Source organism: Myiozetetes cayanensis, unplaced genomic scaffold (assembly GCF_022539395.1).
Source record: "Myiozetetes cayanensis isolate MyiCay16 unplaced genomic scaffold, myiCay2020 scf3, whole genome shotgun sequence".
Taxonomy (NCBI): domain Eukaryota; kingdom Metazoa; phylum Chordata; class Aves; order Passeriformes; family Tyrannidae; genus Myiozetetes; species Myiozetetes cayanensis.
Window position 1 is genome coordinate 9,907,318 of NW_026087521.1, and position 15,217 is coordinate 9,922,534.

At 37.0% G+C, this 15,217-nt stretch overlaps 2 protein-coding genes across 4 annotated transcripts in view; both read left to right on the top strand.

Moving 5' to 3' along the window:
• Positions 1 to 15,217, top strand: part of CACNA2D1 (calcium voltage-gated channel auxiliary subunit alpha2delta 1) — an 843,568-nt gene that overhangs the window by 448,079 nt on the left and 380,272 nt on the right. The gene's annotated exons all lie outside the window — the stretch shown is intronic.
• HGF (hepatocyte growth factor) overlaps positions 1 to 15,217 on the top strand; it is a 59,310-nt gene that overhangs the window by 431 nt on the left and 43,662 nt on the right. For all 3 annotated transcript variants that reach the window (XM_050325471.1, XM_050325473.1, XM_050325474.1), the window contains exon 2: positions 11,802 to 11,967. In XM_050325471.1, the coding sequence (XP_050181428.1) occupies positions 11,802 to 11,967 (166 nt within the window). The remainder of the gene's footprint in view (positions 1 to 11,801; positions 11,968 to 15,217) is intronic.

Consider the following 15,217-nt stretch of genomic DNA (forward strand, 5'->3'; position numbering starts at 1 on the left):
GGAGCGTGCGGTGGTCGGGACGAGCCGCGCTCCGGCCGGGCAGGGCGTCCACGGCAGCTCTGCGGGAGGCACCTCCCGTCCCGTCCCGTCCCGTCCCGTCCCGTCCCGTCCCGGGGTCTGCGGAGGGGCCGGTGCTCCCGTCACCACCTCCCCGGGTGAGCGGCACACGGGGCTCGCTCAGGATGGGCAGACCTGGAATCCGGGAGAGAGGAGAAGGGAATCTCATCGTTGCCCAAAAGGTGCTCCCGGGCCGTTTTCAGGACACTACCCTGCATCCTCAATTTCTAGGGGTAGGATGAATGTTGAATAACAGAAGTTGACAAGGAATGCCCCAAACGCAGGACAGTGCGTTGCTGAAAGGGCATGTCCTTGCTGAAGTTCAGCAGCATGAACATGCTATTTCCAGACTGAAATACTTGTAAATTTCATTAGATGTTCCTGATGAAATCCGGGAGGTGGAGGGGGGCAAGGAACAAACAATAAGTAATCAAGTGCTGGATGCTCTTTAGCTGAATTTCTTTCCTGAATTGTCCCCCTTGGACTGGATATCTGAAGAGCCAACTCTGTCCTTCTATTGGCCCTCTGGGAGGACGTTTAAGGAAAAAAAGTTTGTAAAGGCTTCTGCAAACCTTTCCTTCCTTCCGGCAACATTGTTAGGGTCAGACCTTTGCACAGACAGAAACAAAGGACAGGCACAATTCAGGGAAAGAATCTGCCAGGATTGAGCAGAGGAAGGACAGGGACATGTGGCGGCTGAGTCCTGGGGCAAGGTCTGAGGGCATCAGGCAGTGTGTATGGCAAGGAATGCTGATGGCTTCCAAGATGTAACTATATTTTCTAGTTAAAAAAAAAAAAAAAAAAAAAGGAATATTTTGAAATAGGATTTCAAAGTGGAATATTTTGTGATCTGAGTGGGCAAGTCAAAAAAAAAAGATTGGCAGCATCTCATGCTGTAAAACCTGTTGTTCTCCCCCTACAAGTATGAGCATGGTTCTGTAGGATGCTGAGCAATCTCACCAGAGCTTCTGTGCTCAGTCTGCTCATTGAAGATATTGTTTTGACAGGCATTCTTAACAGGTGACACAGAGATACAGACATTATGATACTAACACTTTTCTTACCTCCTTTTCCACGTACATTGCAATTTCCATTTGCTGGACATGCAGCTTCTCTTAAAAGTGATGACTAGAGCTGGTTAGGAATTTTCTGAGAATTTTTTTTTTTCTGGAAAATACTGACACATCAAAAATTCTCACAGAAGTAATTCCTGTTAAAGAGAAACTTTCTTTAGTTTGTTTTTCTCAAGTCATATGAGAGAGAAATAGCCAGCAGGAGACATTCCCAATAGCTTGTGGTACCTGCTGTTGAGAAACCCTCACCTGTGACAGAAACTCATCAACTGATGGGCTAGTTAGAAGAAAATAAAGCAAAGTAAACACTGCTGACACATCCATACCCACAGTTTATTCCAGGAGCCAAAGATAGATACAAAACTGGTTTATAGCCAGGCTCCTAAGAAGCTTGGTCATGCTTTGCTCTCTTGATACTCAGGATGATTTTCTTGAACAAGAGAAAGTCCTTGTTCTCCCTGATTGTAAGCTCTTGGCACTGGTCTGTAGTTTACCAAGCTCAATGAATATTTGACCTATCTAGTATTCCAACAGGAGAGACTGAGAGACAGCTTCTGTACTGACTGTATCAGTGGGCTGATGAATAAAGTTGTGCCCTTTCCAATGGGCTCTCCAGTTTAGGAATGGACGGTCCATCCTGATGAGGAGAAAAATTAGATTTCCAAACCATCACCATTTTTCATAGTAGAACTTGTTTTCTGGCCAACTTTCATAGTGACAGTTTCTTGGCAACTCCCCCTTTCTCAATTTTCCTCCCCCACCTGCCTAAATATTAATCAATCCTATTGTTTGCCTTATTGGCAAGAAAGATGACTTTTATCATGTGCTGCCATTGTGCTTACCTTGTTATGTGGTCTTCAACAACAGTGTCTGAGTATTAACAATGTAGGCAAAGGAAAGTTGTGTCATTTCTTTCTGAAAATACAGTGATTGCTTTCTAAGCAAACATAATCTCTTTGTATGGGATACTGATTTCTTTTTACTGGGATGTTTTTAAGAAAGATTAAGATTTGCCTATCTCTGATGATTTTTATATATGAAAGACAAAGCTGAATGATGAAATAGAATTTAAAGATAGGAAGAAAAGAGAAGTCTTTTGTTAATGTATGTCCATACTTCTTCTAGTGCTATTCTATCAAACCTGATTTGAGATGTACATAATTATGAATATAATTTCTTCTGTGAATGGGTATTTTGGATTTGGAATCTCATGCCCTAAGTTCTGTGCAAAGGCAATGTCCTGTGTAACAGAAGTTGCTGACTAACAGAGTTGGGTTATATTAATGGGTAAAAAAAAAAGAGGGTGAAGAAAACACAAGAAATTTAAATGTCAGCAAGCTGTCTACATTATCAGTTTCTGAGTTTCTTTTTAATATGTAAAAGATAAGACAGTGATTGAAGAAAGATAAATGTGCATGGTTCCTATAGAGTCCTTGCCTAGTCATTATCCATATTGTGTAAGTCTCTGTCACTTGCACAAAGTAATTAATATGTAGCTAATAACTTTATCAGGGAGTTTTCTTTCTTGTTCAGATATTTTTATAATCCAGTATTCTTAGACAGTATCTCTTTAATAATGTTCATCTACTAAAACTAAAAATGACTTTTTAATTAAAGCAACAAGTAGACTGGTATACCAAAAAGGAGTGAATTATAAAGTTTTATTTAAATTAAAGATATATTTTTTCTGTGAAAGAACTGTCAGCCAAGTGTGTTTATTCTAATTTCTCAGCACTTTCTGTAGTTTGGATGATCTGAAGCAGTTGCTAATGAAGATGTGGGAGTTGCACTTAGCTCCTATATATAATTATTGCTTAAAAAAAATAAAATCAAATCCCATAACCATACTCTATGCATGAGTATTGTGTATTCCTGTGGTTTGCATAGCTAAGTATGTTTTAAAAAATTAATGTGATTTATACTTTCCCATCCCAGCTGTAGATAATCATTATACTATATACTGTCAACAAAGCGAAATGATATTCTGCCAGTTGGAAGAGTGTATTCCTTCTGTTTAATGGAATCCTTTTGGTGCTCAGTGCCAGGGGCTGCTTGTTTTGCTCTCACATGTAATGCAGCACTTGCCCTGCTTAACAGATTTTCTGTTTCTATTAATGCCATTTTCATAAGCAACATAGCAGGAGAATAGAGTTGAAAGACACGAGATTAAAATGTTGCATAAAACTCTGGAAAATCGACCACTGAAGTCAAGGAAAGGAAAGCCTCTTATTGGAGGAGCTCATCTGTCATTATTGTAATACTTCATCTGAGGCCAGAGTTGGAAGGGAAATGTACAGTCTCCCTCAGAGAATGAAATATCTCCCCTTTGGATCTTTATGCTGAACATTAGTTTGCCACTTAAGCATTTCAAACTTTTCCAAGGAGATTTGAAAGCGGGATAACTGGGCCTCTTGTTGGGTAAAAGCTCGATGTGGAGAAAAAAACATTACCCTGAATATTTTGCAGTTTTTTGTACTGGATGAGTGGTGGAATTTCACTTTCTCCCCATCAGCATCAAGATGAGGTGGAAGGGCAGAGGCTTTAAGGCAGCACAGAGGTGAGAATGGGTTGATCATAGAGGTGAGAAAGGATTGATCTCCATACTTACTTGGGAAGCACAAACAGTAGGAGAATTGGCATAATGCAAGCAATGTTTGAACCTTACAGTGGGGAAGCATGGCAACTGCAAAGAACTGGGGTGAGGACATCCTCACTGTTTCCCCATCTTTTTCTGTAGGTTTTTGTGGCAGTGCCCTCAGAGGATGTAGAGTTGTTCCCAAACACAGTTAGTACCTACACACAAAGCAGCTCTGTGGCGAAGCAGAGCTGGGAACATGCTCCAGATTAGTCAAATGTGTTGGCAAAATCTAGCTGTAGGAGTTTTCAGTGGCTTGTGAGCCTCCACCCATGTGCTGTCTGATGAACCCAGCCATGCCTGGCAAGTCCTCATTGCTGCTGGCCCAGCTGGGGACTGGCTGCTCCCTCTGTCCCTGCTCAGTTCCAGCTCTTCCTATGACTGCCGGACCTGGCCAGCAGCACCATTTTTATGTATACAACATGCAGCAAGGTCCTCATCACTCAGCACAGGGACTGTTTTGCTGCCCTCAGTCATCTGTCATTCTTTGTTTTGCCCAAATCCCTGCCCTGCCTACTTATGCTTTTCTCTTTTCCCCTCGCTCCATGCCCGGACATCCAGTGGCTGGGATATCATCACAAAGGAAGTGTAAAACATGCTGGGTGCTTTGTAGGAGACACCAAATGCTTGTGAAGATTGGGGAATGCAATGGGACAGGATGGGGATTTAATTCTTGTGCACAATGCATAAGAAGACAAATATTAGAAGGTAAAATCCTTTCAGTAATTTGGCCAGAGGTTAGATACAGCCAGTCAGAGTAAAAACTGCAGCACAATTGTTTCTGCCAATAGGTCCCAGCATCCTGCTGAGCAGATAACCTTTTCTTGGAAGAGAAAGAGCTGTCCTTTTGCAGCTACCATCCAATTTTAGAATATACTATCAGTTGTTAACATTATCCTTGAGCTTTCGTGTTGACTATAGGAGTGGGTTTCAAAGGCAGGACTTAGCAAAAACATGAAGTTGGGTTCCCAGTAACATGGCAGTCTTTGCAGTTGCTAACAAGAGTGTATGCGTGTGTGGGGGAGGTGTGTGTGTGTGAGTGGTAATATGCAATATAAAGCCAAAAAGAATTATCTTTTTCCTGAATTTCCTGAATCTGCCTAACAACTACACTGAGAGCCAATGTAAAAGTAAGGAAATCATTATCTCAATATATACAGATATTGTATGGATAACCATATATATTTCAAACTACTTTCTAAAAATTGTAGATTTTTCCCTGTGAGACTCTTTTGCCAAGAAAATAAATTTCAGGAGTTAAAATATTCACAGCACTCTCCAGATACCTTTCTGAGAAACTTTAGTTGTAACAAGCTAGAAGTGACTCCTTGGACAGCTGGTTTTATTTTGGTGACTTTCCATCTACACAGATGACTATAGATTTTATGGGTATGGTTGGTAAACTTCTTTCATGCCAAATTATTGTCTTACATAAATAACCGCATTAAACTTAATCTGGCATCTAAGACTATCCAATCTACAAAGTTCTTTTCTTGGGCACAATTCAGATTGTTTCAGTTTCTCATTATGTTGGTCTGCTTTTCTTCCTTTCTTTTTTTTTTTTTTTTTTTAATCCCAAATGAGAAGTCATTTGGAAAAGGTGTTCACTTTGCATTCTAGGCAGGAACCTGTACATTTCTGATACTGAAAGAGACATAAGGAAAAGTCAAAGTAAATGAAAGCAAGTTAAAAGTGTTGAGCATTAAGTCTTTTTGCCAGAGTGAGCCTGTTAGGACTTGATTTATGAGGCAAAATTGTCTTGAATGTATCTGTTCAAATAGTTCCAACTGTTCACCTAGATAACAATACTTTGTTGACCCTATTAGTGATCTTAGTATCAACATTCACCTTCAACATGTTTTCTTTTATTACTGTGGCTTTACTATTAAAATGAAGCATGTGGTATCTGAAAGCATTTAGTAAGAACTACTTTCACCATCTGGTCAAGTTTGGGTTTGTTTGTTGGTTTTTGATTTTTTTCTTCATGGAACCAGTATATTTATGCTATTATACTGAGGTATACACTAGTATTCAATTTACCTTTGATGTTTTATATCCTTTGAAAAGCATTGTCTTGGAAATACATTATTGAATTTGATTGAAAGTATTCCTTGTACTGTGTTTTATAGACAAATTAAACACCTCACTGTATTTACATACTATTCAACCTATACATGACAACAACAGTTGCTTTATTTCAAATCCTACTCATCAATTCTTCTCCTCATGGAAATTTTGTCAAATGTTGTTTTATGCATGTAACCATTCTTTATTTTTAATTTTCATAATAAATTTACCTTATTTGTACTGAGATAAGCATTCAGCTTTGATATATCTGACACTGTGATAATGCATGGTTTTGCAGATTTTTTCCTTTCACATTTTATTTGCTTTTTTTTTCCCCATTCAGATACATATTTAACATTATAAATTGCCATGCTGTCAAGTATGGTGTTCCCTGATAAAATGTTTGATATTTTTATTGTGTTGGACTGTGCTTTCCTACATTCATTTCAGATGTGTTTAGAGTTGGGTAATTTTTATTTTCTTCTTTTTCCTTTGAAGGTCTTTCATACAATGGTAGATTTCTGATTTCCCAGCCCTCTCCTCCCAAGTTTTAAATCACATGAAATTCATCTCTCATAATTTATTTTCTTTTCCCAACTCATTGGGGAAATCCAGTTTACTTTGGCTTGATGTGATGATTGTTTGCAAAATTAAGTTAATAGCTAATCTCATTTTAACATTCTGACCTGTTTATCAATTATAACACAAATAATTCAGTCTCTAATTAGTCCATCTGTTAACTGCTCAAGGTCAAGTGACTTCATTTCATTACAAACATAAGGCAAAATATTAAAGAGAGATCTAAAATGCCAGTTGATACTAAAGAAAGAGACTATGTCTGTTTTATATTTCTGTAATAATTGTGTCAATTTATATGACCATTTTTCTTTACTGGAATATATTTTGACTCTTTAGCTTCTCTGTGCTTTCTGCACAGAGCATGGACAATTTCCCTCTTTTGAATTTTTCTCCCCACGCCATCTTATTTTGTATTTCATTCTCCATTTGGAAGGACTGCAGTTGATTCCTGAAGTTCTTTGACAGCATTTGTTAGCCTAAGGAATTCAAGTATCTTAATTTTCTTCATTTATTTTCCCATAGATTTAGTTTATCTCTGACATCTGACAAACATGAAAAAACAGTGGTGCTGTTTTGTGAGTGTCCATACTCTTTTCAGAACTGGAAGTTATGAAAGGTCCTTATCCATTGTATGAAGACCTGTATTCAGCTTATTTGTATCACAAAATGTAATAATAGGAAATAAGCTAATTCATTACCCCACACAATTGAAAATTTACCACAACAAAGCAAATAAGTACTTAGTAAATGCTCAAGTTCTTCAAGTCTAAGCAAATGAAATAGGGAAATAAAACTGAATCCCAAACCATCAAGTTTTCATTAAGAATCTCAATTTAAACATAAAAAAATTAATTTAAATGTTTTTATCTTCTCATTTGAAAAATGTGATGTTGATTTTTAATGTGTTTGTTCTATATAATAAAGTGGGATGACAAATTTGAAAGAAACTAAAGGAATGAACTTTCTCACACTACTGAGAGACTTCACAACATGTTTCTTTAAGAAAGTACTAACTTTTGCACATACTGGAGTGACACTTGGAAACCCAGGAACCTGACATGCCAAATGCATCATATCAGTTATTTAATAAAACCTTTGTAGGATCTGTGACAAGTCCAATGAAGTAGAGATTTTTCTAGGGGATGCAGCCAGTATGCTCCTGTTGTACTCTGTAAGACCATAACTTTGAAGCCTAAAATATACATCTACATTAGAAAAAATCTGGACTGATTGAGTAGGGAGAAAGGGAATACCAATTAAGTAGATAAAACCAGATAGTCCCCTTGTAAAATTTTGGAGTGTAGACAAAACAGGTAGTGTTTTAATCTCATTATAATGGGCAAAGGTGATCCTTGGGCCTGCTGACATCCTGTATGTTGCTTTGATTACCACAACAATGGTATTGTATTTACTATATTAGGTTTTTTACTACTAAGTAGGTAATGAAAAATAAAAAATCCTTTTTTGTGGCAGACTAAGACTGAGGGTCTGAAACTTGACTTGTTCCAGTTTCCGACTTGTGTTTTTTCAAGTTCAAACTTGTATTTGAACTCTAGATGACCTGAAACAAGACTTGTACTGAATTTCTTGACTCTCATATAGCTCAGTATCAGATCTATTACATTCTGTAAAGTGTGAATTTTAATTTGAGATACAGAATATAATCAGGCAGTTTCAGGACTGAGTGATATGGTGGGGCAAAGTCCTTTTTGGTGTGGGACACAAGGACAGAAGAATAAATGCCATTTTCCCATTAACCCAACGATTAGAGAATATCTGGAGAGCAGAAGAGATCAAAATGCAAACCCCTTTGCAGATTCAAACTTACTTCTCTGGGTAATCAAGAAAGTGTCTTAATTTCTAAGATATTGTATATTATGGTGTCCATTACTTTCAATTCTCTGTATTACTGGTTCTGCTTTGTATAAATATAACTAAAATTGTAGTTAAGTAGCTTCTAGAATACAGGGTCTGCCAGCTCCTGGTGAGTTTTCTTACAAAAATGTTTTAGAATGACAGTTTTCTATATCTCTAATTGTTGATTTGGCACAGTCTGGAGCTGCCCCAAGAAAAGGTGTTGTTGGAAATCTTTTCCCCCGGCTGCATTATAGTTTGAACAGTCTCAGCCAATGTTTCTTATCTGAGAAGATTGTACAGAACTTCATTTGAAAACATAGAAAGGGAACCCAAAAGTGAGTTCTGGCAGCTCCCAGGTAAATGTCTTTGCCTGTGAGGAACCTTTTTTCTTAAGTAAATATTGAAAGTCTTTTATGAAAATGGGAGAGCTCCAGCAGGGAGACTGAGGAAATCCCAAATGAGATTATGGAACACTTGTCCAAAGCTGCATCCTACTAGAGCAAATGTGGCAGTTCCCATTTCCTTGGGCACTGACTGAGCTCTTGTCTTTTCTGTTCAACTTCATGTTAAGAAATAGAAAAGGGCACCACCCTCACCTTTTTGATTTTTTTTTTTTTCAAGTTGACTGAAGTAATATTTTGAGTTAGTGGTTGTTTCTGTTGAAGAAAAAAATACTGGTTTCATATTTAACTGGATTCCTTTGTGTCTGAATCAGCTGCTGTTATTTTCAAATTTAAATGGAATGTCAGACTTCCTTGGTAATATGATATTCAACTACAAGAAACATCAGAGGACATGGCCTACAAAATAACCAAAATTTCTGATTAATCAAAGTTTAGGAAACTGACATGAATGGCAATCACAAATCAGGAACATTGGTTATAGCATATTACATGTTAATCTTTAATGTAGAGAATGTCTAAGACACTATTTGATTTAACATTTTAATAATAAAAGCACCTAATTTGACAGAAAAAGACTATTATTTTTATATATTTTGTTGTGAGAATTGTAAAAGTCATGCTTTGCATTATTCTGGTGTTTCTAACAGTCACACCACAGATGCACTTGGCCCTCTGCCTTTTGGATTATAGGCAAGACATAGAATGTTGTTGTTTGAAAGCTAAAGTAAATCAGGCTGTTATGAATTGCTAAATGCAAGATCAAACCCATAATCCTCTTTGGACAACTGCTAAGAAAAGATGGGGAAAAAAAGCAGAACTATGAACTATGTTTTTCAGGCAGAATGGAATTTCTTGATTTTAAAAATAATTTTCTTGCATGCTAGCTGGTGAGTTTAAGAAGCTGTTATCATTGGGAATTAAGATAATGACACTTATCAGTAGATGGGAAATGTTAACATCAGCAACTGGAAGAAAATACTTTGATATTTCTATACAGATTCTTACCACCATTTGACATAAAAATCTTGGCTGAGAGAACATAGAACTAACAAGAATGTCTTGGAAGATAATAGATTGAGAAATATACCACAAAAGCTTTATAGAAGATTTGTTTTTCTGTGATTGACTTAAAGGGCAAATGTAATCTTTTTTGCAGCACTTTGGCTCTATCACAGGTACAGTAAAAAATAAAGCAGCTTCAGTGTGGACACAACAGTTTCCAGTAACAGGAGGTTCATCCTTATGGTGAGAATTTCCCTAAGCATAGTGATTCATTTTTGGTGCATGTGTACTGCACAAATAGAAGGCTGAAAATGCTTAAGAGAGCTGATATGAGTCCCTAACACAATGCCAAAGTTATTAGCATTTGATCTTTTCATCAAAAGCTTCTTCATATAATAATAGCATGGATTTGAAGATAAATAAATTCTTTTTTTCTTAAAATTTTTGTGATTGGAATTAATGCTGGCAAAGAGCATAGTTTGCCTTCATCAGTTCAAAAAGAAAGAGACTAGGATTGGGTGAAGATTATTTTATGGGGACATTGCACCATAGATATTATAATCCTTTTTTTTTTTTTCGTTTTAGAACTGAAGCTGGATGAGATCTGATTTCGATGTCTGTAGTGTATTTCTAGGTGTCTTAGGCATAACTCACCACTGAGAGGTGTGATTTAGCTGCATCAAGTGAAAATGTGAACTCACTTAATGATCAGGATGGAAGTTCTGCAAAGGGAGCACCCTTAAGCCCTCCTTGGCTTTACAGTATGTGGAGCTGTCAGTAACTCCTCCAGAACCTCAGCCATTGCACTTTACAGTTATTCTGAGCTTCTGCAAAGTTCACCAAGCAAAAATTCACTGGCCTAAGTGCTCTCTGCACTTGCATGAGGAACTATGTTTTCAGGATAACAGAGCACTAGGCTGAGGTTTTATATACTTGGAAAACTCTGGTAAAATGTAATGAATTGAACCTGAGCATTTGTGTTCCATTACTGTTGCAGATTCTGTAGAGAAAATGAAAGGACATCTGTGAATACAGTTACATGGAAATAAGTTATGGAAAATACTATTATCTACTTTGTAAACTAAGGAGGAATTTATTCACCTAACCTTACCTGGATTAGACATCTAATCCAAAAAAAGATCATCTGGGATCATTGAGTGAAATAGGAAAATCAGATCCAAGGCAATTTATCCTGCCTATGCTACTCATCTGACAGAATAGGGACAATTACTCTCCAGATGTACTTATCTGCTTTCACAGATGATGGGGCAGCCTACACTGTCAGACTGGATTTTATGGAATGCAAAGTAAAAGTATAAATAAATATTGGGAAAATTCAGGGGTTTTCTTGCAAATATCAAAAATCATTCCTCTTGCACTTCAGCCAAGCATCTCCAGCCAATCTTCTTCACTCCATTTTATACCTCTTCCTCTGGGCCTTTCAGCAGAGACATGGAAACCAGATCAGTGTGTTCACTTCTGCAGAAATCTTTGCAACACTGCAGACTTTCCATGCTACGGCCTCTGTTTGACCTCCTAATCTTTTCTGTAAGCTAACAACTCAAGTTCAGTCGCACTTAAACTGGACACAACACTCACAGGAGACTTCACTGGAGCAGAGAGAGGACAAATTATTATTTTGTGTCACTTCCAAAATCCACTTCTTTTCACTATTTGTGATAAGCTTACTCTTCTAAGAACAGTTTGTCACATTCAGCTAGTGATAATGTTTTTCACTTGAGTTTTTCATGGAAATATTTACAACATTTCTGATTATTATCGGGCATATTTGGGGGGTCTGAAAAAAATTTACAAAGAGCGAAAAACTTTCCTCCTACCCTTTACGGCATTATGCAAGTCTTTATTTAAAACTAGTTTTGTTATAATTCCTATTATTTCTGGTTTTAAGAATGGAGATCACCATCTAAAGTAATCAATTTTTCTTCAGCCATTCCTTTTACTTTATTTTTGTTAAATTCTCTATGCTTTAGGTACTGAAAGAAGATCCTGTAATTCCTTTTAAATGTCTTCCATATCTAATGCCATCTTTAATCTGAGAACCCTCTTTATAGTGGGTGTTTTTTTGTTTGTTTCTTTTGTTATTTTTTTTCTTTGCTTCTCTTTCAGAGGGTAAAGGAAAAAGGAGAAATCCTCTTCATGACTTCAAAAAAACAGGAGAGTTGATGCTCATTAAAGTAAATAAAACACTGGAAGTAAAAACTAAGCTGTTAAATACCACTGAGCAATGTGCCAAGAGATGCAGCAGGAACAAGGGCCTCTCGTTCACTTGCAAGTAAGTTATGTATCTCTTTTATTTATTTTTTCACTAATGAAACATATATAACAGCCTTTGACCAAAGGTATCTCTGTAATTGTGATCAGTGGTAGCTTGTACCTAGAACAACCTAAAGATTGTGATTTTTGATTTCAGTGATGTTGTTCTACCTGTCCAGACAGAGTGAGTCTTTTCTGAAGCTTTATATGAGTTATCTGTCTTCTTAGCTTGTCCAGTCTCTGATCTTTTCCATAACATAGCTTAAATAATGTACTCATGTTAAGATGTGGATGACTTGGGCAGCACTGTAGAGATCGGTGAACATTTCTGAGATTTTTATGTCTCTTATAAAATGGTTATTGTCACACATCACAGCTGCAGTATTTCAGCACCACTTCAGACCATATTCTGCTTTCATTCTTTGCACATTACTCCTGCTGCAATCAATGAGAACCTCACACATGGAGCACAGATACATGCACTGCTGAAGTTCACTGGCAAGTACTATGAATCTGATACAGTGGAATCAAACCTTCTGGGCTGTGGATAGCTATCCTTCAGCATCTGCTGTCTCTTAGAAACACATCATGCAGCTGATCACTTGTATGCCTTGTACATATACTCTACTATTTTTGGGAACAAATCACTATTCTTTTTCTGACTTGTTAGACTTAAATGATCCCCTTGGCCTCTCTTAGTCTAGACCATTAGCAATAAATGAAAGACCATGAAAGCAGGAGAATCTTGGAGAGAATGGATGACTTCTGCACTGGTGAATACTGGGCTAAATGTGAGCCTGAACTTGAGACATAAAAAACAATGGCTACAAATAAAAACTAGACCAAATGTGACAACAAAAACTCTCCCTTGTCAGAAAAGGTTCTCAACTGTGATTTAATTCTTCTGTTAACCTTTAATACCAGTGTTGCAAGATCTAGTTTGTATTGTTCTGTACTATGATTATTTATATATGCAAACAAAGAACAGAGTTTACTTTTTTCTGATAGAAAATATTTTCCAGGCACTAATATTTTTCACATGGTGCAAAACACTCCTTTTCCTATTGGTAGACCTTCCACTGCTGTTATTGCCAAGAGAATCAGGTTGTATTCAATACAGCAAGACATCCTTTATTTCTGATGGTTAGCAGTGAGGAGTATTATAAAATTAGGTTTCACGGTATAAAATAAATTCTGAATAACGTCGAGCAAACAACAATTCCATACTCCAACATCAGTTTAGGAAAATTGCCTCAAACTAGTTGTGGTTGCTCAGGGTGGTACCTTTTGTGTTCTGAAAGGAAAAGGTGAGTTAATATATTTGTCTATTCTATTTTACATTAATATTAATCCATAATCTCTCTGAATTGTTAAAATGTTCTCATTTATTTTAGATTTTTTTTTCTATCGGATGTCTGATGGATTGTCTGATGGATTCCTTACGGGGCAAATTTTCCCTGGCTTAGTCAGTCAATACAGCAACATAGAGGAGCCATGAGGGACTTCGAGAACACAGCTTGGAAAATTGCTGCTCAGAATCACAATCTGTCATGAAATTGCTTCACACTGAATATGAAAAAGAAGTACAAATCTGACTACTCATTCTCTGAATGCCCCATTTTCCCTGCCATATTTTTAAGAGGGAAGCAGTGTAGGTGATCAGGTCTTGCCTTGCTACTGTTGTACATCAGAGCAAGTGGGATTTTCTTTTCCAGGATCTTGGAACATCCTTGTGGTTTTCCTTTTGGCCCCAGAGGAGTCCCACTGTAGTGTGTACAATTCTTTGATGCTACTGTAAACACACATTTGACATGTGTTCCCTTTTAAAGGACAAGTTATTACTAATGTTTCCCTTTATTCCTAGGATCATAGTCTTTCATTTCATACCAGCACATGATTACTACAAGGTGAAATTTATTACCAACCTAAATGAAGACCAATTAGTTTACTGCTTGCTGAGGGAGCATTCTAAAATAAGAGGAGAAGTAACACAAGATGACATTTTAAATACTTGAAATACAAGACTTGGATTTTCCTGTGTTTGTTGATGCTTTCATGGCTTGATTCTCATACTTCATGTCCATGTAGCAGTTCTCCATCATTTGGGCCACAGCACTGATAATTTATTTTCTGGATGTAAACTCAATTTATTTAAGCATTAATATGCGATAACAAGGATTATTTTTTAATATAATTGTGACAATAGCACTAGGAGTGGCAACATCTGGGTCTGTGCACTGTGAGGTATGCACAAGCAGGAAGAAGATTAGGTTTCTTTTCTGCCAGAAAGTCGTAAAGAAGTAGATTTCAGGCACTGAAGACTTATAAAGGATCAGCCACTCTTTATCTTCTGGAGGGGAAAAATAAGACAATTTTTGATTTCTTTATTGTAAGTTTCTATATCACTTTCAAGTAAATTTTGAGTATTGTATTGGTTAATCATTAATCCTTGCTGTTTTTATCTCTGGTACTTTTTTGTTGGAACTAATATATGACACTTTTCAGAACAGATGTTATGTTACAAGATCCTTATCTAGACCTGTTTCTTTTTTACAACATTATTCCAAAAACCCTCCATCAAAGAACTCCTGAGATTCACTTACATTGTCTTTTTAACTTCCTAAATCTCTGTGCATTTTTTTTCTGCCTTCTCAATCAGCTTTATCAACCTGCTGCTGCTAAGCTCTTCTATTCCTTAGTTTAATCACCTTTTGCAGTCCATTATTCCCATTATTTTCTTTCAGTCATCCTTGCAGGTTTTCCCACTACATTTACTGTGGAGGAGAAAAAGATAACGTAGTTACTATTTTATTGTCTATGCAGGTGACTTTTGCAGGTCTGTCCCTTACTTAGTTAGAAAGTCATCCCTGTCTCATCCTTTGTTATCTGCTTGGAGTGTCTGTATTTACAGAGGAAGGGATTCCTGTATAGATCATGGAATTTCAGTACCTGATCAGAAATTCTACTGACTATCTAAGTACGATGAGCAACAAGAAAAAATGGTTGTGATCATCAGTATCAGTAGAAGAAAGTCCAAGAATTTGCTCAAATATGTTGACTTTGGAAGCATAAAAGATCTCCAGATTTGGGTCCAAGAAAAGATTGTTAGAAACTTTTATGTGCAGGAGTGGTTGAAGCCAAACTGGAAAGAAACCAAAAGGCAACTGAAAGGTAAAAAATGAAAGAATTGTTTGTAAACAGTGCATTCTGCATTCCCACTTTAGGAGGGAGGAATGGAAGGGAGGATGTAATCTGAAAAGCAGGAAAGG